The sequence below is a fragment of the Anabrus simplex genome, chromosome 2 (assembly GCF_040414725.1).
Source record: "Anabrus simplex isolate iqAnaSimp1 chromosome 2, ASM4041472v1, whole genome shotgun sequence".
Classification (NCBI taxonomy): Eukaryota; Metazoa; Arthropoda; class Insecta; order Orthoptera; family Tettigoniidae; genus Anabrus; species Anabrus simplex.
Window position 1 is genome coordinate 860,258,511 of NC_090266.1, and position 26,270 is coordinate 860,284,780.

The 26,270-nt window shown below is 40.1% G+C and overlaps 1 protein-coding gene across 3 annotated transcripts in view; it reads left to right on the forward strand.

The window, feature by feature from the left end:
* The window catches only part of mio (GATOR complex protein mio), a 293,052-nt gene that overhangs the window by 41,410 nt on the left and 225,372 nt on the right, over positions 1–26,270 (forward strand). For all 3 annotated transcript variants that reach the window (XM_067141591.2, XM_067141592.2, XM_067141593.2), the window contains exons 2-4: positions 2,427–2,624; positions 8,479–8,808; positions 8,904–9,096. In XM_067141591.2, coding sequence (XP_066997692.2) covers positions 2,427–2,624; positions 8,479–8,808; positions 8,904–9,096 — 721 coding nt within the window. The remainder of the gene's footprint in view (positions 1–2,426; positions 2,625–8,478; positions 8,809–8,903; positions 9,097–26,270) is intronic.

Genomic DNA, 26,270 nt, shown 5'->3' on the forward strand with positions numbered 1-26,270 from the left:
ATTGTACAGATCTAAATTGAATGGTCAAGTGTTGCATACACTGGATTCATAAAATCAGCAAGAGATGACGAACATTTGAGAAAGTGAGACATCAGAAATTCGCTAAGTTATAATATTGTGTTTTTTTTAAAGGAAATTTTGAAGTGTTAAATATTATCTGTTGTAATTAAGTTGTAGGTGGAATCATCAAGATGTAGTTTTGTAAAATATTGTTATGTTGTAAAATGTGTGAATGTAAAGCTGCTTTAAAAACAAGTGAAACGTAAGTCGCAAAGTGTAGGTGTGAGCCCTCAACGGAAGTGCTACTTGTTTCAGGTTCAGAGGGGCAAATGTGATGTTTGGAACATCACAGCATGTGATAAATTATTGAACTGTCTAATTAATTGATAATATGTATATATTTAATCACTGATAGGTCATTTTAAAATTAATTTGTATATATAGGGTTTTAATCATCCATTTCACATCATTTCATTTCTTTGTATCACGGCTATAACGTATTCTGAACGAACCACATATTGGGTAAAGTATTTCAACATCATTCATATTAATAGCTTGCAGTAAATTTTCCAGTAGACGTTGTGAGGTGACCAGAGTCAACAGGCTAATTTAATTCCATTTCCAGGAAATGTACGTCATCAAGGTTACGAGAGACCTTACCCTCTCCACCTTCTGATGAGACAGTTGAAACATTATGAACGCCGACTTTTCGAAGTTTGCTACCTGACGCTTTGATTTCGCGGGAAAGTTCAGCCTATGTGAATGGACGTAATGAAGCAACGTGATGGATTCACAGCAATGCATAGGAGAAGGGATGAGACCTCGAATCTTACTGGACCATGTGATATGGCTGATGGAGGGAGACTTTTGATGGCTATATTCCCGCCAACAAGAGCTGGAGAGAACACTCGTATTCGGACATTCTTTTTCTTACTCTTAGACACAGAGACACCCTTGGAAGACACTCTTACTACGATTCTACGTCTGCACATCGGAGAAGATTTTAACTTCGTTCACTTCGCATCTGAGTATATACTACTCAAAAGTTACTCTCATTGGGACCTGTTATCTCAATGACAAGAGGTAATCAACGGGAGACCGGTTTTGACTAGTATAGGGGAGGAGAGCTTTTATTATGAAATTAGATACGCTACTGTTCCGTAATACGGAAGAATACAAGTGTATTCTCTCCATGAACATAACCCATGGTGGTTTTGCTTTTAAAATTAGGATTCAATACGACTTTATGTAAGGAGTCATCAGTTGGGACTTAGCACAACTCCCAAGACGCAAGGCTAGTGCATACCGTGGAGGCCACTGCATAGGCTACTTGAAGCCACCAGCAGTGCCAATGCACTATGAGAGCTATATCCCATTTCCAAAAATTGATGCCTGCCTGGCCATCAGATGATATTCCCTACGGGAATCAACATCTATATCATCAGATGATATTCCCTATGGGAATCAACGCCGAGGTGCCAGAATTTAGTCCCGCAGGAGTTCTTTTATGTGCCAATAAATCTACTGACATGAGGCTGACGTATTTGAGCACCTTCAAATACCACCGGACTGAGCCAGGATCGAACCTGCCACGTTGGGGTCAGAGGACCAGCGCCTCAACCGTCTGAGCCACTCAGCCCGGCTGTACCTTAATTAAGGCCACGGCCGCTTCCTTCCCACTCCTAGCCCTTCCCTGTCCCATCGTCGCCATAAGACCTCTCTGTGTCGGTGCGACGTAAAGCAACTAGCAAAAAAAATAAAAATAAAAAAACAGTTGTGAAGTTTGCTGTTGAATGGCATGCGTAACTTGGATATGGTAATCAATTACAGTACTTGCTAGTACTGCCTCTGAAAGAAAATCAAACCATTTTGATGGGCTGGGCTGTTTTAACATAGGAAGAGTATTGAGTGGACACAGGGCTTTTGATAAGTGACATTCATTCCATAGGTTATCCATTTCTAGACTCAAACCAAGTTGTTAAATTATTCTTGCTCACCTGTCATTTCTGTGCGGTTTATGGGGAAATTCATACATGAACTGTGCCTTTCTGCATTACTGCTCTTAGTCGCATAATCCTACAAGGCATATGACAATCCGACGACTTGACGGTAACGTATAGCATCACAGGAAGCTCTCGCCTTAAATTACAAGGGCTGGAGAAGTAGCAGAGTTGCTTATGTTAGTCAACATTGCAGTAATTAGGAAAATGATGTTATAATGGTGTGATCAAGAAAAATCTGAAATAAATTGAGAAGAACTGGGAAATGAGTTTATGGCCTTATAGTTCTAGTACTAACCCAACAGACTCTTCACATGAATTTATTTAGTTGTCTGTCTGATAATCTGTTGCACTTTGTTTGAATATTGTTAGTTTGTTGAAAATTATCAGTCATAATTTAATAACTGTTACTCTTTTCTGTTACAGGCATAAAGGTGTCTGACACTACAGGAGCCAACCTGCTTGCAACTAATTCAAATCACCATTATGTCAAATGTGTTGATATATATCCTCAGGCAGAATCTGATATATTGTTGGCAATTGGCCAGGCAAATGGAAAAATAACTCTTACTACATTTGGTCCCACTGCATTTGATTCACGTGGACTCACTGGAAAAGAACTTGGTAAAATATTTTGGAGTCCAATATTCTGTACCTCAGAGCCAAACACTAAATTTTACAGGAGGGTGATAAAGAAAATTTTTCCTACATATGCAGTATTTTGTTAAAGAATGCTGTTTGTAATATGATAAAACATGAACATCTTAATTTGTATGTTATGATGCACCTATGAGTATAATATTGATTTTTATAAATGGCTTGTTACAAAAACGACTTAAGATTATATTGCCCTACGTGAAAACAAGTTATCCTTTGCAGTTGTTACTTAGCCAGACAATCGTATACCCATTACATAGATCTTTAATTTCTTTGATATCATATCTTAAAATGTTCAATTAATGTTAAAAAATGCCAAGGAATATAAAATATACTCAAGGTTATGTTATTATACATTCAAGATGTCTTAAATTATAACGTGGCCAGTTCAAAATTTTACCCCTCAGTCTTCTTCTTTCCTTGCAACAAAAGGACCAGATTCTACTGTGAAAAAAACTGAATTTTAGGTGGCCTGTCAATTTCATTTTACACATTTTATAGGAATTTTAGTCCTACACTTGTGAATGTAATTTATCCAGGAAGATGTTGCTGTAAATTAGCCATTACTGTTTTATGTATTATTCTTACAGGTATAAATTTGTTGATTCTTAAGGGGCCCATTCACAGTCGAGCCGGTCCATGTATAAAATCCCCACCCCGAACCCGTCTGGCTCGACGGTGACCATTCACTGACCAGTCCGCCAGTCTGTATTGCAAATAGTATGTGCATTGCCTAGTTTTTGTTATAGAGATAGTGGGTTTGAATCTCACTGTCGGCAGCCCTGAAGATGGTTTTCCTTGGTTTCCCATTTTCACACAAGGCAAATGCTGGGGCTGTACCTTAATTAAGGCCACGGCCGCTTCCTTCCAACTCCTAGGCCTTTCCTCTCCCATCGTCACCATAAGACCTATCTGTATCGGTGCGACGTAAAGCCACTAGCAAAAAAAAGTTTTTGTTATGGCCCAACGAAAACATTCCAAAGTGGCTGTAGCTGTTGCAGCATTTTGTGCATCGATGAAGAAAAGAAGAAGAAACGTGTGTGGATGAAGGAATGGTTGAGAGATAAACCACGATGTTCACACGTCAGCCTATTAAGAACTCTATGCGTACAAGAACCCAAGTAGGTGAAACTATCCACATCCTCTATAGGTTCATCTACTTGGGCAGTGTAGTTTCCAAAGATGGAGGAGCAGTACAGGATGTTTCTCAACGTATACAAAAAGCGAACGGTGCCTTTGTTCGGCTCTATCCGGTATGGAAGAACAACAAAATATCTATCAGGACCAAACTTCGCATTTTCCGAAGTAATGTCAAGGCTGTTCTACTGTATGGGTCCGAGACCTGGAAGGTGACTAAAGTGATTACCTCCAAGTTGCAGACCTTTGTCAACCGCTGTTTAAGGAAGATTTTAAACATCTACTGGCCGGAAGTAATCTCCAATCATGAACTATGGAGAAGGACGGGTGAAACCGAGATGACCATACAGATAAAGCAGCGGAAATGGAAATGGATAGGGCATACGTTGAGGAAAGGGAATGAAGCCATCGAGAGAGAGGCACTGGATTGGAACCCGCAGGGTAAAAGGAGGAGAGGAAGGCCCAAACAAACGTGGCGAAGATCTGTACACATGGAGGCAATGGAAGAAGGCAAGACCTGGAGAGAGGTGAAGAGGTTGGCTAACAACAGGATCAGATGGAGATGCTTTGTTGATGCCCTATGTTCCACAAGGAACAACAGGAATTAAGTCAAGTAAGTCAAGCGTACAAGAACCTGCAGATTATAAGAACTTTCTGTGTATGGATAGCGACAATTTTTGCGAATTGTTGGAGTTGATTAGGCCAAACATAGAGAAACAGGAGACACACATGATAGATACCATCAGTGCTGAAGAGAGGTTAATTGCAACATTGCGATTTCTAGCGACAGGGAGAAGTTATGAAGACATGAAATTTAGCAGTGTAATATCTCCTCAGCTACTTACAAAAATTATTCCTGAGACGTGTTGGGCAATCTTCGATACGTTGCAGCCGGAATATTTGCGCGTAAGTGCAGAGGCGCGAGAGGCATATATGTCATAGCAGAATGGTCTATAGGCTAATAATATTTGAAGTAGAGTATTGGGAGACCATGGATTCTTCTTCTTCTTCTTCATATTATTGTTGTTGTTGTTGTTATTATTATTATTATTATTATTATTATTATTATATTAGTGTTTGAATGTCGCACTAACACATGGAAGGTATTGCGTGGCGCAAGGATTGGAAAGCTCCAGGACTCGCCCGTTACATTTCAATAAATTCTTTCCGGAACTGCTTATTCTCCTCAAAAGTCATTGTTATTCGAGGTAGGCCTAATTAACTCACACAGAAACAAAATTCAGCTACAGACGAAACCACAGCAAGCCGGTCAGGCAGTGGCCATACACACACTGACGGGTTGGTGAACCGGTCGGGTTTGCCGGCTTAGCTGTCAAACCGCCAACACGGACCCAACCTCGAGCCCAACCCTCAACAACCCCCCATACACACCTTCGAGCCGGTCAGTGCGACCAAGGTCACGAACTGGCTCGCCAACCGGCTCGACTGTGAATGGGCCCCTTTAGGAATTTGTTTCCTTGCCCTTTCAGTAGTACTGTGAACACCATAACTCCTATGCAGGTGTGCCTGTTGTGGTGCCGGTGTACGAATTCCGCGCACAGCGCGGTCTGTATCCAGTTCTCACCGACAGAGCTGGCCAGGCAACCAGCTGACACTCCACGTCACCGCTCGAGACCCTGTATAAGTGAGTGGGCCAGGAGAGAAAGCGGTCAGTCATTCAGCTGCTAGCTACACCTTGCTTCAGAAGCGCAGGGGATGCTGTGTATAAGCAGCTTACTGAACAAGTGGACTGAAGCTAGCTCGTGAGGTTTCTATCTCTGGACTCGCTGACATCTCTCCAAACTTTACATTCTCAAGTCTTCAGCTCTTGAATGAGCACTTCGACTTTGCAAGTCACTTGCTATGCAACATTTCTCCCTCAGCGAGTCTTCATTTGATTTGTGTACTGGCAACGTGTAAATATTGTATATATCTCAAGTGTTGTAGTAATCTGTGACAAAACCATCTGTTCTATGAAAATACTTTTTCTTCAGCAAAAGCTAGACTTTGAGTTTAATGTGCCAGTGGCACATATTTTACAATACTGTATCATTGCAATTCTCCTTTAATAAAATTTTGTTTCGTGTGTGTAAAATAACTCTCTTAATAGACAACAGTGCCCTCTCAAAAGAAACTTGTGGTTTATTTCCTGAAGGTTTAATCTTTTCTGAAGAAGCCCTATACACATCAAAACCATCGTAATGATATGGTTCTGCCCTGCGCAGTTATCAGTTCAGATAGAGTTTCAGCTGCATTTTTATGAAAATATAACTGCTGTTGAGTGTTAAATTATGAAAATAAACAAGATGCCATTTCCTCTCCTCCATGATATAGTGTTTTCTCATCCCAGATCATCACCAAGTCTCTTGTGACACTGGATAATGTAATTCATTGTCCACTGGGTCAGCTGGCCATGCGGTTAGTGGCGCGCAGCTGTGCGCTTGCATCTGCGAGATAGTGGGCCGATTGCAGAAACGGTATTTAGATGACGTCTACGGTTAAACAATGCCCAAGCATGGCTGCCGCATTGCAGAGACGCTATTTATCACTTAGACACTGTCTAAAACTGATGTTTAACCGGTCATGTTTAAACACTGCTGAGAGCAATGTTTAACCTCAAATTAGAGGAGTGAATCACAATCAGAGGTTATGTACCATGAAATATGTAATTTGTATGATCATGTTGAGACGATTCTGGGAAGAAAGGTTAGTCTGACGGCCTCTCTGTGGGTCGCCCGCTGCTAAATCGCAGCAATTCGTTTGACATGCACAGGGAGATAATCATAAAATAAGGTTTCGCTTTACGAGAGACTTGTTTCTTGAAACTGACAAAGTGACAGTCCGGTAATTGTCAACTGGAATACAATTCTTGACAACCGATATATTTTATTATGTACATGATGTAATTTCCATGGAATTACAGGTCACTTCGACTACATACATATCAGAATTACGTGTCCCGATCGTCTGAGGGCTGTCACATATATCAATCGGGAGGGATTCACTTATATTTTTTGCCAAGTAAACACACATAATAGTGAAAACTAAAAAGTAGGTTGAATGGGATTTTTATATTAATTGTATAAGTTTTTGGCAACTACCAGATAGGAAAAGGCAAGTGGTGGTGATTATCGTTTAGAGAGGACTGGGGAAGAAGGGCCTTGGCCATAATAACAGCCCTAGTATTGGCCTGGTGTAAAAATATGGAAACTATGGAAAACAATCGTCACGGCTGCCGATGATGCGTTTCGAACCTACGATCTCCAGAATGCAAGCTACATCTATATGGCCTGTACAACACACTCGGTTACACATTACTAATGCTTCATCTTCCCTTCGTCGAAGCTACCGTATTTATGAGTAGATTACACTCACTGTAACAACGCTATTATGAAAGCTACACTTCCCCGTACGGTGCTGTGTTGCTTTAGTGTCAATATTATGAGATTTAATTTCCACCGAAAGCGATACTCTTATCTGTGGGCAAGTCATGCTCAGCCATATTTGAGTAATGTGTAGGAAGACAAACAGCTGACTGGCGTTCGGCGCGCGCACTTACGAATTTCATTGGTTGCGACAAGCAAAGAGTTGCATGAAAGATACTCCTGTCTCCATTTTCAAACCAAAATTGAAACTGTAAGGGATGTCTAGTTAAACATCGACTGAACATTGTTTATGCAATGGAAGATTGTGAACGATTTAGACGTTGGTTAGGTAGACGATGTCTAAGGCTTAAAACTAGTCATAGTTTCTGCAATCGGCCCAGTGGGTCCGAACCCCACTCTCGGCAGCCCTGAAGATGGTTTTCCATCATTTTCCATTTTTACACCAGGCAAATGCTGGGGCTGTACCTTAATTAAGGCCACGGCTGCATCCTTCCTACTCCTAGGCCTTTCTTGTCCCATCATCACAATAAGACATATCTGTGTCGGTGCGACATAAGGCAAATTGTGAAAAAGTTTTCTCAAATATATGTGTGTTCAATTTCTGTTTCTTTGATTTTGTAATGAGTTGCCTACACTGATTAAGTTCCATTGCCTGCTTTTGTCGTAAAGTGATGCTGTGTACTGCAAGCATCTGTTCCAGTGAAGTTAAGAACAACAAAAGTTAGTGATGTTAAACATAAAAACAGTGAAGAGCCAAGTGACCGTGGAAAAAAAAAAAAAATCTGCAGCAAAACAATAGTGTACGGAAGAGTTTTTATGCCTAGAACAATTGATAATTTCACCAAAACATGTGTTTTGGGTAAAATATAAGTGCAATATTTTAGTTAAACATGGAAGATGCGATGACTGGCTGCACCGCGTTAAATCTGAAAAACGTGAAGATTATGGATGTATCAAAGGGGCATGATTTTTTAGTTGTACATGGAGCATGTGATGACTGGCATCACCATTTCAAATCTGAAAGATGTGAAGATTATGAATGCATCCATTGGGAACACAGGATGCTCTTGACATTTTTTACTACAAAAAATGAGAGTCATACGGGCTGAATATTATTTCACTTGTTTCTTTGGTTGAATGTAACCTTTGCTTATCCGCAGCAGGTCGTGCCACTACGCAAAACCACCTTTGAAGTTTCACATCTCTGTTATTATTGTTCCTATTTACCTCTTGTTGTTATAGTCTGTGACCGCTTACTGTCCAGTTAGTTTGCGAAGTGTATTTCTTTCTTTTTACAGCACCTCGACATGCAAGACAGTGTAATTCCATTGCATGGAATCCTGTTGAAAGCAATCTCATTGCTGCTGGTTTGGACAAGAATAGAGCTGATCATTCTGTCCTACTGTGGGATGTTTTCAAGTGCCCGCATTATGTTGATTCAAAAGGAAATGCACCTGTTGTTAGTTCCCATCATCATCATAGTGCATCTTCTGGTTCAGAAGGTGCTCGGCCAATAGCAGAGCTGGGCATGTCTGAAATAGCTCATTCATTGGCTTGGTTTAGTCTACAACCAAGATGTCTTGTAGTTGGCATGAATAACAAACATCTTAGGCTTGTTGATTTAAGAGGTAACAAACAAAAATAATTTCTGAATATGTTCTTCTTATTAACATTGCTCTAATTTTCTTCTTGCACACTGATTGTATAATGTATTTATTTTTAGATTCTAGTAAAATCATCAACTCTACTCCTACTAAAGCTGTTTATGGCCTTGCTGTTGATCCCTGCAATGATTACCAGTTGGCATCTTTTGTTGAAAACCAGATTTCCATTTGGGATACTAGAAATTTTGAGAAGCCAGTACTTACAGTAACTCAGCCAAAACCAGTTACGAAAGTCCTGTGGTGTCCAACAAGGTAACAACTTTTAAATACTTAATGTTGGTGCTAATTACATAGTAATGATTTATTACTAGGAATTATGTCATTATCTTATAACATTAAATGAATTATCTCAGTGGAGTTCTTTCAACTAGTTTTCAGCAAACATCCTCAGGAACTGATTCCAGAGACTGGAATATTGATGACTTTGTTTTCTATTATCATCAATCCACCTCCGTAGCGTAACGGTTAGTGTTATTAGCTGCTGTCCTTGGGGGGCCTGGATTCGATTCCCGGTACTGCCAGAAATTTAAGAATGGCAGGAGGGTTGGCATGTGGTTGAAATGGTACATGCAGCTCACCTCCAATGGGGTTGTACCTGAAAAGAGCTGCACCACCTCTGGATGCGTACAAGAGTTTATTATTGTGGTTAGAAAGACAATTTTATACAGTAAGTTCATATAGTGCATCTTATTTGGATTGTGGCACTTTATTGAGAATTTTGTTGCTTTGCTTTGATATTGTGACAGTGAAGGCCGAGAGTGCAAGTTTGCAATGCTAGCGAGATGTGACAGAGAGAGTGTGTGTGTGTGAGAGAGAGATAGAGAGAGAGAGAGAATGTGTGTGTGTGTGTGCGCGTGCGTGTGTGTGTACGTGTGTGTGTCAACAGCGAGGAAAACAATACTGCTAGCAAATACACTGACTGACAGAGCAAATGCAACACCAAGGAGGAGTGGTTCGAAAGGGATGAAAGTTGGGGAAAAAACAGAGACGGCACGGACGAATAATTGATGTTTATTTCAAACCAATATGCAGGTTACACAATGCGCACGGCATCGACTCAGTAGGATGTAGGACCACCGCGAGCGGCGATGCACGCAGAAACACATCGAGGTACAGAGTCAATAAGAGTGCGGATGGTGTCCTGAGGGATGGTTCTCCATTCTCTGTCAACCATTTGCCACAGTTGGTCGTCCGTACAAGGCTGGGGCAGAGTTTGCAAACGGCGTCCAATGAGATCCCACACGTGTTCGATTGGTGAGAGATCCGGAGAGTACGCTGGCCACGGAAGCATCTGTACACCTCGTAGAGCCTGTTGGGAGATGCGAGCAGTGTGTGGGCGGGCATTATCCTGCTGAAACAGAGCCCCTGAAGGTACGGGAGTGCCACCGGCCACAGCACATGCTGCACGTAGCGGTGGGCATTTAACGTGCCTTGAATACGCACTAGAGGTGACGTGGAATCATACGCAATAGCGCCCCAAACCATGATGCTGCGTTGTCTAGCGGTAGGGCGCTCCACAGTTACTGCCGGATTTGACCTTTCTCCACGCTGACGCCACACTCGTCTGCGGTGACTATCACTGACAGAACAGAAGCGTGACTCATCGGAGAACACGACGTTCCGCCATTCCCTCATCCAAGTCGCTCTAGCCCGGCACCATGCCAGGCGTGCACGTCTATGCTGTGGAGTCAATGGTAGTCTTCTGAGCGGACGCCGGGAGTGCAGGCCTCCTTCAACCAATCGACGGGGAATTGTTCTGGTCGATATTGGAACAGCCAGGGTGTCTTGCACATGCTGAAGAATGGCGGTTGACGTGGCGTGCGGGGCTGCCACCGCTTGGCGGCGGATGCGCCGATCCTCGCGTGCTGACGTCACTCGGACTGCGCCTGGACCCCTCGCACGTGCCACATGTCCCTGCGCCAACCATCTTCGCCACAGGCGCTGCACCGTGGACACATCCCAATGTGTATCGGCTGCGATTTGACGAAGCGACCAACCTGCCCTTCTCAGCCCGATCACCATACCCCTCGTAAAGTCGTCTGTCTGCTGGAAATGCCTCCGTTGACGGCGGCCTGGCATTCTTAGCTATACACGTGTCCTGTGGCACACGACAACACGTTCTACAATGACTGTCGGCTGAGAAATCACGGTACGAAGTGGGCCATTCGCCAACGCCGTGTCCCATTTATCGTTCGCTACGTGCGCAGCACAGCGGCGCATTTCACATCAGGAGCATATCTCAGTGACGTCAGTCTACCCTGCAATTGGCATAAAGTTCTGACCACTCCTTCTTGGTGTTGCATTTGCTCTGTCAGTCATTGTATATAGTTTGTACTAGTGAAATTGAAATAAGAATGACATGTTTAACGTAAATGGTTTTTTCACTTCCCAATAATATTAATCCGTTCATAAGTAATAAAAAATGAAATAAAACGTGTGTGAATTGATAGAATCTGTTGATGCTCTTTCAAGAATGAAACATGTCATTCAAGTTGTTTCTTTTTCGGGTATAATCTGTTATTATATTGTAACATGTTGGTGGGGTAAATAAATGAGTACAGAACCTGGTACTGTCCTATTTTTAAGATTTATTAACTAAGCACTACAACTACACAGTTACACACTCACACGCGCACGATGCCGAGCTTACAACTTACACAAGTACACAGATACACACACGTTTTGCGCTCTCTCTCTCTCTCTCTCTCTTAGTTTCTCATGTTCCATGTACGACACACACAAAGTCTTCGATTATTTACACTCACTCAGCCACTCAGTCACTCTCGTTAGCGCTGTCACGGTCCACAGCCTACACGTCAGTCTCGCAGCTTGGGATAGTATCCGCTGTTCACTCAATCATCGAACTCCGTTCGCAGTCTGCACACCGGCACCCAGTGTTCCCTTCGCGCTGCTCCAGAACACCCAAGGTTCTTCTACAGCAGTCAGCCCCAAGAGACTCACACACACAACGTCAGGGAAACAGGAACGAGTCCTCGGGTCCAACAGGCAGATACACCATCAGGCTGACACCTCATCCCAGGCTATCACTGACTGCACTCTTCGCTAACTCACACCAACAATCTCACTCTCACTAACTCCAGGCAAGTCACTCCTCTCTTATATACCTGTGCTGGCCCTTCTAGAACAGCCTGGATGCTAGATGTATCCAGGAACCTCGCGAGATGGATGACTCCAGATTAATCGTCTGGTTATTTCCATCGTCCCATGCGGTGCGACCACGGACAGAAGAGAGAGGGGCCGGTCTAGTACTTAAGTCTTCTTCGTGATTGGCGCGGTTGAAGCGTAAGCGGGTGGGCCGATACGGTGACGAGCCTGGCTCACGGCAAGTTGGCATGGTGGACGCTATAACCATTACAATATGTTGTATTTTTAAGTATTTTAAAAATTTTATTTATTCTTAAATTATTGTAGTTGTGACCTACTGGAGAAACTAACACTTAAAAATTATATAGATAACACACACCTGACCTGCCTTTCATATTGCTCTAGAGCGGCATTTCTTAAACTGATTTCTGTTTGGGCATTGCTCTTATTACGGAGTGAGTTGACTGCACAAATCGTGTTGTGTAGCTTTAAGCTTGGAGATGGTGAGTTCATACTAGACAAACTGAGCAAGTATCTGTGCAGTTTGGGTCATGTAGCTGTCAGCTTGCATTTGGGAGGTAGTGAATTCAAACCCCACTGTTGGCAGCCCTGAAGATAGTTTTCCGTTGTTTCCCATTTCACACCAGCCAAGTGCTGGGGGTGTACCTTAAGTGAGGTCACGGCTGCTTTCTGCCCTCCCCTAGCCCTTTCCTCCCACATCGTTGCCATAAGACCTATCTGTATCGGTGCGACCTAAAGTTAAAAAAAAAAACCCCTACAAAGAACTGCTAGACAAATACTGGTGCTCTACCTTAAATAAGGCTGTCACTTCTTTCCTTATCTTAGCTCTTTCGTATCCCATTGTCACCAAAGATCTGTCTTGAGTTGGTGTGATTTTAAAATTCCAGCAAAAAATTAAAAAAAGCAACTTTTATTAGTTAAAATGTTTTTGTGAACTGAACTGCACTATGGGGAATGTCTAAGTGACTACTAGCACCAAAGTTGGCAAAACAGTAAGGTAGTGTGCAGCCCATGCTGCTTTAACTAACATACAACTGTGGTGTTGCTTGACAGAAAGATTTGTTATTTGTCTGGATAATAGTGGTATTGTATTATTGATTTACATATAGAAGCAATATGGAACGTCCTTGTCGTGCTAAATGGTATGGTTGTGTCGTGACGCTGCCATAATTCAGAACATTATAGTGATCCTAGTGTTAAGTTTTTCGTGTTCCCATGGAAGGAATATGAAAAAGAATGAAGACAAAAGTGGTTAATGGCAGTGAGCTGAGTGAATTCAGTATCACAAAATAATACCAGAAATATTTAATTCATACATAACTGACCCCTTGAGAATGACAGTGGTGTAAGTCATTATTAAAGCACATATTAGGCTTAATAACGTCTCATAAGTTCGTTGTCCCAATATATTACAACGCTAAAAGATATTAAAATCATTCCATATAAATGGTTTTCACTTTACAAAGGAAAGGGTTTATTGCGTCCTCCTGTTCAATACATATATCCATCTTTAGATGGAATAATTCTAATCAAACATGTTTTGGCTCATTTTGAGCCATCTTCAGTGAAAAAATGTTAAAAGGTTAAAAAATGTTAAATATAATTGTTTTTCAGCTATGAGTGAGCATCATAAAGAATCTAGTCACAGATACACAGCAGTTTATCAAGATCTGAAGATCCTGCATTACAAGCATAAAGGCACCTTGCTCAACATTGTCGAGAGCATCCACATCATATACTGTAGATCAATTTAGAAACCCCTTTTATAATTTAAATGAAATCAACGAAAAAAAGAACATTTTACTCAAAATGTCCATTCAATTTATTTGTCAACAATTAATTCTATAATTAAAAAAAAAACCCGCTTCCAGCTTTCCAACTCAACACCACCTCTCCCTACTGGCTTAGTGCTTCCCTCCCTTACCCCCTTCACTCCTCCTATCCTCGCAAACACAGCTGAGCCAGCTACGAACATGACCAGTGGAAGAGGGACCTCTAAACTGAGAAAGTCAGGCCGTTCGAGAGGGCAATTATTTAATAAGTAATTCTAAAGTTTTCTTTTAGTTTATCTTATACGTATTAGCCCCAGCTTCTCACATATACTCATTCATTTTCCAATACAGATTTGGATTTTATTGATGGTTTCCACGACGAGTCACACACGCTATACTCGGCATTTGTTTCCTCTCAAACTATGTTCTTAACTTTTGTTGTTCTCTAGACCATTCAAGTATGACTCAATGAAGATAGACTGTTTCTCAAGTTTTAGTTTTGTGATTTCGTCCTCGTTTTAGTGTGACATATTGTACTTCAGACTAAGGTTCTCAACTTTGCTACAACCTCTTATTGTTTTAACTTCATCATGTTTCACTTGTTTGTATATATTCTTTCTTGTTGTGCATTAACAACATCTTTTAGCATTAATTGTGTAGTTTTTTAACCTTTTTTCACTGAAGATGGCTCAAAATGAGCCGAAACATGTTTGATTAGAATTACTCCATCTAAGGATGGATATATGTAATGAATGGGAGGATGCAATAAATCCTTCCTTTGTAAAGTACAACACTAAATTTGTATAATCCTATAATGAATTTTGAACTACTTCCATATTTCACTCTTTCTGTAAATAAATCCGAACTCATTCCTGTGGAAAAAAAAAGGGCCGGTTTCATCAAACTCCATTAAGGATTTAACGTCACGTTAAACTGCTTTAACGGGATAGTTAATAGAATGGCTTTTTCATCAACCTTCATTAACACTAATGCACCATTAAACTCTCTATTAATTTAACATAGCACTCTCGTCACGTTAAGCTGTTTAACGTCGTGTTAAAATAAAAATGGCTGGAATAGGTAGTGTGTTTGGTGCTCAGGTGCTCTATTAGATTACCGTCAAAATGCTGAGACAGGAAGTATCACGGAGAAGAAATTACATACTGTACTTGAACTAACAGAAATATAGTTTTGGGAGCTGTATAGGTTATCTGTTATGAGGAAAGTACTGGAAGGGATAGAAGAGAGGTTAGAATACCGTACAGGACGATATTCTCCCCTGTTTCCAATGCAGTAATTGCTGATTGCTCTGAGATATTATGCAATGGGGTCATTCAGATCATTACGGGAGATATCAGTGTTGTAAATTGTAGAAGAGGTATAGGTATGTAAACTAATATTCCATTAACTTATTCATATGTAAGCAACATTGAATTGGAATATAAATTCAAAGTAATGGAGATCATAATCAAACGTAGCCTACACCTTGTATAACCTGGTAGGCCTAATTTCTAATATGATTGTGCTACTGTAATTATTAATGATGGGTCCAGTTAATAAAATTCAGCTTAAAACCTCTGAATGGTAATATGAAAGAGATATCTCACACAATAACAAGAAAGCTTTAAAACCAAAGCATCATGTCACAGAAGAGAGATAGGTATTACACTGATATTCCATTAACATGTAACAAACCTTACATTTTGTATTGAAATATAAATTCGAAGGAAGGGGGATCATAATCACACGTAGCAAACACCATGTATAGTCTCTTAGGCCTAATTTCTAATATGATTGTGCTACTGTAGTTATTAATGATGTATCCAGTTAATAAAATTTAGTTTAAAAACCTTGGAATGGTAATACAAAAGAGAGATCTCACACAATAACAAGAATGCTTTAAAACAAAGCATCATTTCATAGAAGAGAGATAGGTATTATACTGATATTTCATTAACTTATTAACATGTAACAAACATTATATTTTGTATTGAAATATAAATTCAGAGAAAGGGGGATCATAATCACATGTAGCCTACACCATGTATAACCTGGTAGGCCTAATTTTGAATATGATTGTGCTACAGTAGTTATTAATGATCTGTCCAGTTAATAAAGTTTAGACCGGGCGAGATAGCCATGCTGTTACGGGTGCGCAGCTGTGAGCTTGCATCCGGGAGATAGTGGGTTTGAGCCCCACTGTCGGCAGCCCTGAAGATGGTTTTCCGTGGTTTCCCATTTTGATACCAGGCAAATGCTGGAGCTGTACCTTAATTAAGGCCACGGCTGCTTCCTACCCATTTCTGGCCCTTTCCTATCCCATTGCCGCCGTAAGACCTGTCTGTGTCAGTGCGACGTGAAACAAATTGTAAAAAAATGAAAATAAAGTTTAGCTTAAAACCTCCATAATATCTTGCATCACAAGTCGACTTCGTTATGAAGAGGCTCAATTTCGCCTTTTTCTTTGGCGCTGCTTCTTTAGGTTGTCATACAGGTATTTCAAATGGAACCTTTTATTTTGCGCAAAATGAGTTTTGGAGAATGGTGACAAATGAATATCATTATGCCCGGCACCATTCAGAAGCCCGAAATAATTTTAAAGCTACACAATGCTGACTTGATCGTTCACGTTAACGCCACGTTAGTTAACGAGTTTGTTACAGTGTTCTGTGAAACGAGAGTTCCATAACACCACATCAAAATCTTAACAAGGTGTTAACTAATGCTCCGTTATCCGATTTTTAACAGTGGTTGATGAAACTGGCCCTAAGAGGAGTTATGGCTGAATTTTGAAACTTCTTCAGTTTTATTCTACTTTTACCAAATTTGGGTTTCATATTTTGGTACAAATAATCACATGTATTACCAAATTAGAGATAAGTTGATATATTGTCTCTAATGTTTTTTCAGTCTTCTCTTATACAGCTTAATTGTAGGCCTAATTACAGTCATGTTCATAAAAAACAGAACACCTTGAAAGACTGGACATAAGAAGTTCATATTTACAGGACATGTTTATTAGTATGTTCTGCAGAAATGTTCAGCATTTCAGTCACCTAGGTTCGGCATGTGTACTCTTGCTTAGTAGGCACTTGGTCCTCCATGGGCACTGATAACTTGTTCCATGTGTGATGGCATTGATACGTATAAGGCGTGAATGGCATCCTGGGGTATAGCCACCCATGCTGCATTCACCTGGTTCTGCAGTTCATCTTTTGTGGTTGGCATTGTGTCACAGTGCCGCACTCGTCGCTTCACCGTATCCTATACATTTCCGATTGGTGACAAGTCTGGTGTTCGGGTGGGCCAGGGCAACAGTCTGACATCCTGTGACAACAAGAAGGCACGTGTACATGCAGCAACAAGTGGTTGCGCATTGTCCTGCTGAAATATGGCGTCTGGGGTGTTGTGCAGAAAGGGTATGGCTGTAGGACGCAGGATGTCATTCACGTAGGTCAAACTGGTCACAGTGCCCTAGACGTGCACCAACTGTGATTTGTGGTAGTACCCAATAGCACCCCACACCATAAGGCCTTGAGTTGGCGCTGTATGTCTTGTGCGAATGCAGTCAGTGTGATGCCTCTCCCTCTGTCTGCGGCGAACCAAAATGCGGCCATCATTTTCGAACAAACAGAACCTGAATTCGTCCGAAAACACTATCTGCTGCCATTCCTGTCCCCAGTGACGTCGTTCCATACACCATTGCAGTCTAGCATGTTTATGCACATTAATCAAAGGTAGGCGGAGAAGTGGACTACGCGCTGGTAACCCAGACCGTAATAAACGGCGATGGACTGTCACTCTTGATAGTGTACAAAGTGGTACACTGTTCCACTGTTATGCCAGAGCCAAGGAGGACGCAGATCTGTCCTGCAATGCCATTCAGATGAGGTGTCGATCCTCTCAGGAGGGTGGTCTGGGTGGTGCGACCAGACCCATCTCATCGTGTTCTATGGCCTTCTGTGAACCATTCTGTACACACCTGTTGCACTGCCGACACACTTCGTCCCAAATGAGCAGCAGTTTCCTGGATGGATGCACCACGTTCCCTCATGCCAATAATGCACCCTCTTTCAAACTCGCTCATTTGATGGTACGGTTCTTGCATACGTCTGTGAGACATCCTGCATGTCTGCTCAAGTTACACTGATCAATTACCTTCGGTTTATAGTGACAACGAGAGCTGCAGGCACAATTTACCAGTTGGTGAGAGTGCACTGAGATATCGATGTGGACCTTGAACCTGAGGGCCAACATGGTTCAGATGCTAATCATTTCTACAGAACATAATAATGCATATGTCCTATGAATATGAACTTCCTATCTCTAGTCTTTCAAGGTGTTCTGGTTTTTATGAACACGAGTGTATTTAGATTTTAAAAACAATATGTTACACATTGTTTGGTATTAGCCCTTATGGGTCTCCATGGCAACCTAGTATATACACACCATGAGTTTGAACAACATTTTATTGGAGGCAGACCCTAAAATTTTCCCATCTTGTTACCACAAAGAAGCAAAGACTAAAAGTGATGTTTTGCTATATGAGCAGTGCAAAACGGAAAAATTTCAAATGAAGACATACCCATACATGCATCTTCTGTTGATGCTTGTATCGACATTTATGAAGAACCCAAGATGAAGGCAGTAGGATTGCAAGTGGGTATGGAATACGGAACTTCTGAGTTTGTCTTCGTGGTAACAATAGATGGGTTCAATTTAGCAACTCAGTGTAACATTGAACACAGTGACATTACAAGTGTTAAGGAAAATGATGGGAATTGTGAACTGAAAGGTTCTTCTCTGTGCAAAGGTTTCCATGGGTATAAAGATATTAAAACGGAAGCAAATTTAAAAGATTTAACAAGCACTTCCTTTCAATCGACAAGTAACAAGTAGCAGCTCGCCTCGTAATGAATTGGCAGCAAGCAGAGGAGCAAGGACATGTTTGTTTGGTTCAGACAAGTGTAATGTTAAATGTTAAGCAATTAATTTATTGAAACCACCTATTCAATACAGTACTAGTAAAGTTTTATGACTATATCACTGTCATTATATTAAGTTTAAGTATGGTGCATGTTTCGCCTGTCACTGCAGGCATCATCAGCCATGAATTCTAACTCAAAGTCAGAGCTCTGAGTGGATGCTATACTAGGATTATTCATAAATCATATTTTTATATAACAATTTGCACTGCAGTACAAGAACATTAAGGTCATAATTTGAAGTGAATAAGCCGTTCATGTCTTGTTTCATGCCGTTCTCATTGTAGGCATTATGAGAGTTGACACTTAGTATTAATTCCATTGGATGTGAACATTAGTTGGACGTCACATTAGAACTTAAAGACATGAACAGCTTATTCACTCCAAATTATGACCTTAATGTACTTGTACTTCAGTGCAAATTGTTATATAAAAAATATGGTTTATGAATAATTCTAGTATAGCATCCACTCAGTGCTCTGACTTGGAGTTAGAATTCATGGCTGATGATGCCTGCAATGACAGGCGAAACATGTACCATACTTAAACTTAATATAATGACAGTGATATAGTCCTAAAGACATTACTAGTATTGAATAGGTGGTTTCAATAAATTCATTGTTTAACATTTAATAATTGAATTTCAATACGGTCAATATGAAAATAATCACTTGTAAGTGTAATGTTGTTTTAATTTTGACAAATTTGGTACCAGCTGAAAGTGAAGAACATGACGGTTAAAAAAAGGCTCGCGTTGTCGGACAGGATTAAGAGTAGAAATTCCGATTTATATGAAAGGTTTTTTAACTATAGCAGTGTAAATAACGACATAAGGAAAGGAGAAGTTTCAAGAACAGGGCACAAAGTATTTAAAATTTTAACATATACTGACTAACTCAATAGGTTTTATTCATTTTATGATTTGAAAATTATTCTGTTTTTAAAGTGTTAGCTAAATGACATAGTAAGTGTAAGTGAACAGTTTAGACACAAAGAAATATTTTATTTTCCTTTTTTATGTGTAAATAAGGACTTAAGGAAAGGAGAAGTTTCAGAGCAGAGCAGATTTTAAAATTTAGTATTTAGTGACTAACTTAATAGGTTTTATTCATTTTATGATTTGAAAATTATTCTATTTTTAAAGTTTTTACTAAATGACATAGTAAGTGTAAGTGAACAGTTTAGACACAGAAGAAGTATGTTAACAATTTCAAGATTTATGTATAATTTGTTTTGTTGATGAATGTATTGTACAAACGTATCAAGTCCAAGGATTTAGTTTGATGTTTTGGCACTGCTGAAGAAGAGAGCAGTAGCTCTCGAAACAGGTACGGTTGATAATTATAATAAAATGTAAAGTATTGACAAGGTGGAAAAGGGTTTCATAGAAATTGAATATAAGTCAATACGGATAAGATTGAACCAAGATGGTTAAAATAATCAATTCTAGCTGATATGTTGCTTTATCTATCTTGACCTTTAGTTTTGCACAGCGGTGTATTTTGTGATATATATATAATTTACGATTTTGGGATGTTTTCTTCCAAAAATAGGTGATCTCTGGCCACTTCAATTTTTAAGTAACTTATCTCATCGTCGGCAGTGGTGGTGGCTGCAACTCGTATCCGAGTGAACATATTCTTTAGCAGTTTACATTTTCACACTCACAGTGCTTTGTGAATATGTTTCATCTTGGCATGAAGGATACGCCCACGCAGATCACATGGAATGGCTGGGGGAGGGCGGGGCTGAGCTTGATGGTGCTTCCGTGCATGTTGTTTATCCTCTTCACGTCGTCGTTGTTCCTCTTTAGTCACCGTAACTGGTATAGAAACAGTGTGGCGCCAAAGTGTAAAATTCTCAGCAGGTGTATCACAGGATTGAGTGTTAATTCTAGCTCTTTTCATAGTATGCTTTAGCTGATCCTTGAAACGCCTCAAAGGGGCTCCAAGTCTTGTGCCATAGCAGAGTTCACCATATAGGAGTTGACGAGGAAGCCTGGTTTCACCCATGCGATGGACGTGTCTTATCCATTTGAGATGGTGACCAATGATGGAAGCCTCGATGCTTATAGCATGCGCTTTCTCAAGAACTGCAAGGTTGGTGACACGGTCCTCCCATTTGATACTTTTTCAAAAGGTACAGGCAAAAGTTCCACCTTTACAATAATAAAAGATTTTTTGTTTAATTAACAATTAACCCTCGGACACTCGCGCTAGGAATAGACGCAGCGTTACTCGCGTGGGCTACATATGTAGCCCAAACTAAAATTCAATTTGAATGACTCGTACGCACTATTTTTATGTTTCTCTGGTAATAATATCTTAAATATATAAATATTCTAAGCCAAATTTGAAGACCATGTGTAGGTTTTTCTTTTGTTAAGAAGGGGAAATAAAAACCCTTGAATAAAAATTTGATTGCATCTCACACTAAGGGAAATCTACCATGGAAACAGAAATAAAAGAATTACAGCTTTTAAATTTATTTATATATATACCCAAACACCTACATTAGAACATATTCACATGGTAAATAATTAAAAACAATATCAGGTTAAAAAAAACTGCCTTAGAGTTTCTGTGAGCTTTTTAGGGAATTTTAGCACTCTATCAAAGCACGTATATCTGTAGTATCGGTAAATGTTGCATCATGATCACATTCAAACTTATCTCTTAATTCACCTATATAAATATTTGTCGCTGTGATTATCATTTGTATTATATTGCTATCTATAAAAAGTTCTAAACATTAAAGTTCAGTTTTCACAGAACAAGCAATTCCCTTAGGGCCAGGAAAGTGCACATATATTATGGGCTCTTGTAAGCACATGATGACCCCTTAGCCACTTGAAATTGTCCTTGGCATTGAACCATCTGGAATTACTGCTGTCGGTACCTGCATCGTCATTTGTCGCTGGACACTCGAGTGGGGTATCTTCCTCACTGCTTGTACCTTCTTCATATTAAGTTTGGTGTATTTTGTGTGTAAGTATACTCTGTTCACTATCATCACTTCACCGCTAACAATACTATCACTACTTTCATCTAACCACTGACTGATCTGAAAGTCATCTACTTGGCCGCCTGCGCAGCGACGTTTCCTTTGCCCGGTCATTGTCAGCACTGAAACAGCAATGCTCGCGCGGGCTACTATTGTAGCCCAGACCACTTCTAATCCTTCTGGCGCCTAAATGGCACACCTAGTCAAGCCGGAAACACACTCGTCAGTTAATTGCGACATTGACAGGCAGCTATAGAGAGTATCAACATTCCTAGCACTGAATATACTCTGTACTACAATGAAATAAATGACTGGGCTACACATGTAGCCCGTGCGAGTATCCGAGGGTTAACAAATATTGGTACATGTTTTGTCCATCTTGGTGGACATCATCAGCTGAATAATTGTAAGAATAAGTACAATAGACAAGACAAAAACACATTAAAATGATTCGGATTACCAAATACGTCAGTTAAAATACATGTTAAAAATTTTTGTTTGGAGAATGTTCTGGAGCACAAATATTTGGTTCTATTAAAATGAAGATATTAAACACCTGTGATAGTTCAATAAAATATGGTAATCAAGCTCTTCTTGTTGGCGTGGTGGTGATGTATTAAAATATGATTTGGATTGCCGAATATGTCAATTAAAATGCATGTTAAAATTTTTGTTTGGAGAATGTTCTGGAGCACAAATATTTGGTTGTATTAAAATGAAGATAAAGATATTAAACACATGTGATAGTTCTAATAAAATATGATAATCGAGCTCTTGTTCTTGGCTTGATGATGTTGTTGACAATACTTAGTTATAAGGCAGGCAGAATATTTGACTAATTTCATACATGGAGAAATTGTGTTGTAGTTGAGTATCTCTAGAACAAAAACGGTGGCTATTAGCAATGTTTAAAGTAGGCAAGGTTGAAGCATCTTATTATTACAAGAAATCGAAATAATATGTGACACATCTGACAACTTACGTCCTTGCCTGCCCAAGAGTGTGTTAATGTTGACGGCTGACCCTCTAAAAAATAAGTTTCTTCCAGTTTGATCAATGTAACTCATTGGATATTGCTTACAATTTAACATGTATACACCTGATTTTTGGTATTTTTTATTGATGTTATTGACTTAGTACCGGTTATAGAAAAGATTAGCATTGTTATTGATTGTTTTAAAAGCAATGTTGGCCATAGTTATCTGTTTCTTCTTTGCCTCTCTGAGCATAGTTGGGGTGGATTTTTTAAGATGTAAAGAAAACGTCAGCACTCCCAGACACAACTAATATTCCGGCATGAGTACTCACATAACAGAGTCCAAGCACTCCTTCACCTCTCTAGAGCAGGACTTAAAATTCTTTGCTTTAATAATAAGGGCAATTGACTTAACATCTTAGAAAACATCTTAATTAATATAGACCAAAAATGCAATCCTGCTCACAATTTAAATGAATCGGAAAATCTGAATGTGCTTTTCGAGGCATTACTCAAGAGTTTCTCCATGAACAAGCCTCACAACAAACTTTTATACACTCGCTCCCTGCCCACTGGATTCAACCCTCCCCTACTCTCCCTTTAAACTAGCTTTCATCACACACGGCCTCCGCAGTTCATCTTCAGTCAGCCGTCAACATTAACACACATATCGAGCCAACCACTCTAGGGCAGGCAAGGACGTAAGTAGTCAGATGTGTCGCATATTATTTCAATTTCTTGTGGTCATAAGATGCTTCAACCTTGCCTACTTTAAACGTTGCTAATAGCCACCGTTTTCGAATCCGGTAATCCGAATCATTTTAATGTGATTTTGTCCTTGTCTATTGTACTTACTCTTACAATTATTCGGCTGATGATGTCCACCAAGATGGACGAAACATATACCGATATTTGTTAAGTGTTAAACAAAAAATCTTTTAGTATTGTAAAGGTGGAACCTTTGACTGTACCTTTTGAAAAAGTATACGAACGACAATACAGGCTTTGCAATGAAATTTATTTTATGCAAGTCCCATTTGATTTTCAAGATAGATCTAAGTTTTTGCAGATAGAAGGGTTCTAGCTTTACAATATCCTGATGGTAGAAGGTCCATGTTTCACAACCATAAAGCAGTGTTGATATGACAACAGCATGGTAAACCATGATCTTGGTATGTATTGTAAGGTCCTTATTCGTGAAGACACGATGGGACAAACGTCCAAATGCTGAGTGGGCAGCACCAATTCCCCTATCCACATCTTGTGAGCAGTTAGCGTTTGTTGGGAGGATACTTCCTAGATATAAAAAGTGGTCGACCTGCTCCAGTGGAGTATCCGCACTGGAGATATTGAAACCTGGGAGGTTCGACCTATGTGCAGGCTGTGCGAGTACTTTGATATTCTGAACATTAATGGAGAGATCAAAACAATTGCAACCGCTCTTGAAACAACTGACGGACTGTTGTATCTCATCAGGTGTGAGAGCAGGTGCGGTAGCATCGTCTGCATATTGCAGTTCCATAACAGAGGAAATCTTAGTAAGCTTTTGGGAGTGAAGTCTAGCCAGATTGAACAGTCCCCATCAAAGCAATATCTGATTTTTACACCTTGGTTGTCTGTAAATGTTCCATATAGCATGACAGGTAGATAAAGAGTGAAGAGTGTTGGAGCAAGCACACATCCCTGTTTCAATCCATGAGTGTTTGGAAATGGATCAGAGATAATATTTTTATGAACGATTAGCCCAGATGTGTTATCATGAAAATCTACAAAATGCTGTGAACAGCCGAAGTGTTTCAGTACTGTCCACATACCTGGTCTCGGGACTGAGTCGAAAGCATCTTCCTGGTCATAGTACACTAGGTATAAAGGAGTCTGTTGCTCTCTGCATTTTTCCTGGATTTGCCTTTCACAGAAGATCATATCTGTTGTGCCTCTGGATGTTTGAAAACCGCACTGGAACTCGAGTAGGATCCTCTTAAAAATAATCTGCAAGAGGTTGAGCAAAATTCTAGCAAGAATTTTACCTGCTATAGATAGCAATGATATACCCGGACAGTTGCCACAAACACTATCATCACTTAAAAAAAAAAAGTGTAACCTTTACTACGGTGGTTACACAAAACAAGTACTAAACACAATAAAGGAGGGAAGTAAGAGCAACTACACACTATCAGAAAACACTATACACTCAGAGAAACATCAGCTGGCCTACGCGGATCTCTGCCAACAACAACATAATACGAAATATCAGTAGGGCCAACTAGTGGACCATGAACCAGGAAAATGGAGGAACTACAACCTACTGAGGGCATGGATATGGCTTAGGTTGCAGATTCCGAAATAATTCGCCGTGATCCTTAAATTTGAATTTTTTTTTTTTTTTTTTTTTTTTTTTGCTATTTGTTTTACGTCGCACCGACACAGATATGTCTTATGGCGACGATGGGATGGGAAAGGCCTAGGAAGTGGAAGGAAGCGGCCGTGGCCTTAATTAAGGAACAGCCCCGGCATTTGCCTGGTGTGAAAATGGGAGACCACGGAAAACCACCCTCAGGGCTGCCGACAGTGGGGCTCGAACCCACGATCTCCCGATTACTGGATACTGACCGCACTTAAAAAAAAAAAAAAAAAAAATATTATTTACAAGTGAAAATTTTACAAATACATTCCGAAACGAAATCCACCAAACTTGCAACATACGAACTATAAACTCTGTGATATACATAACTTAGAGGTTCTTTGATAATGCTTTTCTGTAAATTGAAAATTTCAAATCACTATACATCTAGTTACCAAAGCAGTTGTACAATGCAATTTAGTAGGTCAAAAGCAACGTAAAAGCAATTACAATTTACAGTGAAGTGAATGTACTCTCCTAAACTCTAGCATACATCAAGAGACACTGAACTACCAGAGGCAAACCCCAAGGTAAATGTATTAAATTACAATCTACATATTTAGTGAAATAAGAAATGGGAATGCCTCGTAAACAAACAGGGAACCCCAGCAGAAAAGCTAAGGCGTCGTAAATAATTAACTTGGCAAATCTAGGTTAGGCTAGGGCAGACTCCTAACGAAATAGCAACCGAACATTACGGAAATTTTAACCGGAACGGAAAGTAAGAGTGCTTACCCGAAGGTGCGCGATCCCGGAAGCGAGGCGTCGCACACGATGCAGACCAACACAGACTAAAGGCAGATCAGGCCAAGACAAGACCGAATTATCACGAACGCTGCCTCGCTCACTATATATAGAAAACCCTGGCCTTGGAGTAGCCAATCAGAATGCAGAGTCCGCCCGTCCCCTCCTAGGTTCACCAATCACAATTCCTACTCCTGTCGCGAACTTTAACTAACATTCTCAAATACACACGTTCGCGAATCTTCCATTTCCAGAATAGTTAGAAAATTCCTTCTAGAAAACATAACCCACAAAAGGCACACACCCTTTTCAACAATTTTCTAGATACTTCCAGTAAGTACAGGATTGAAATATACTATTTACAAATACATATGTTACAAATATTACACAGTACAGGTTAGGTCATTACAAATAAAACA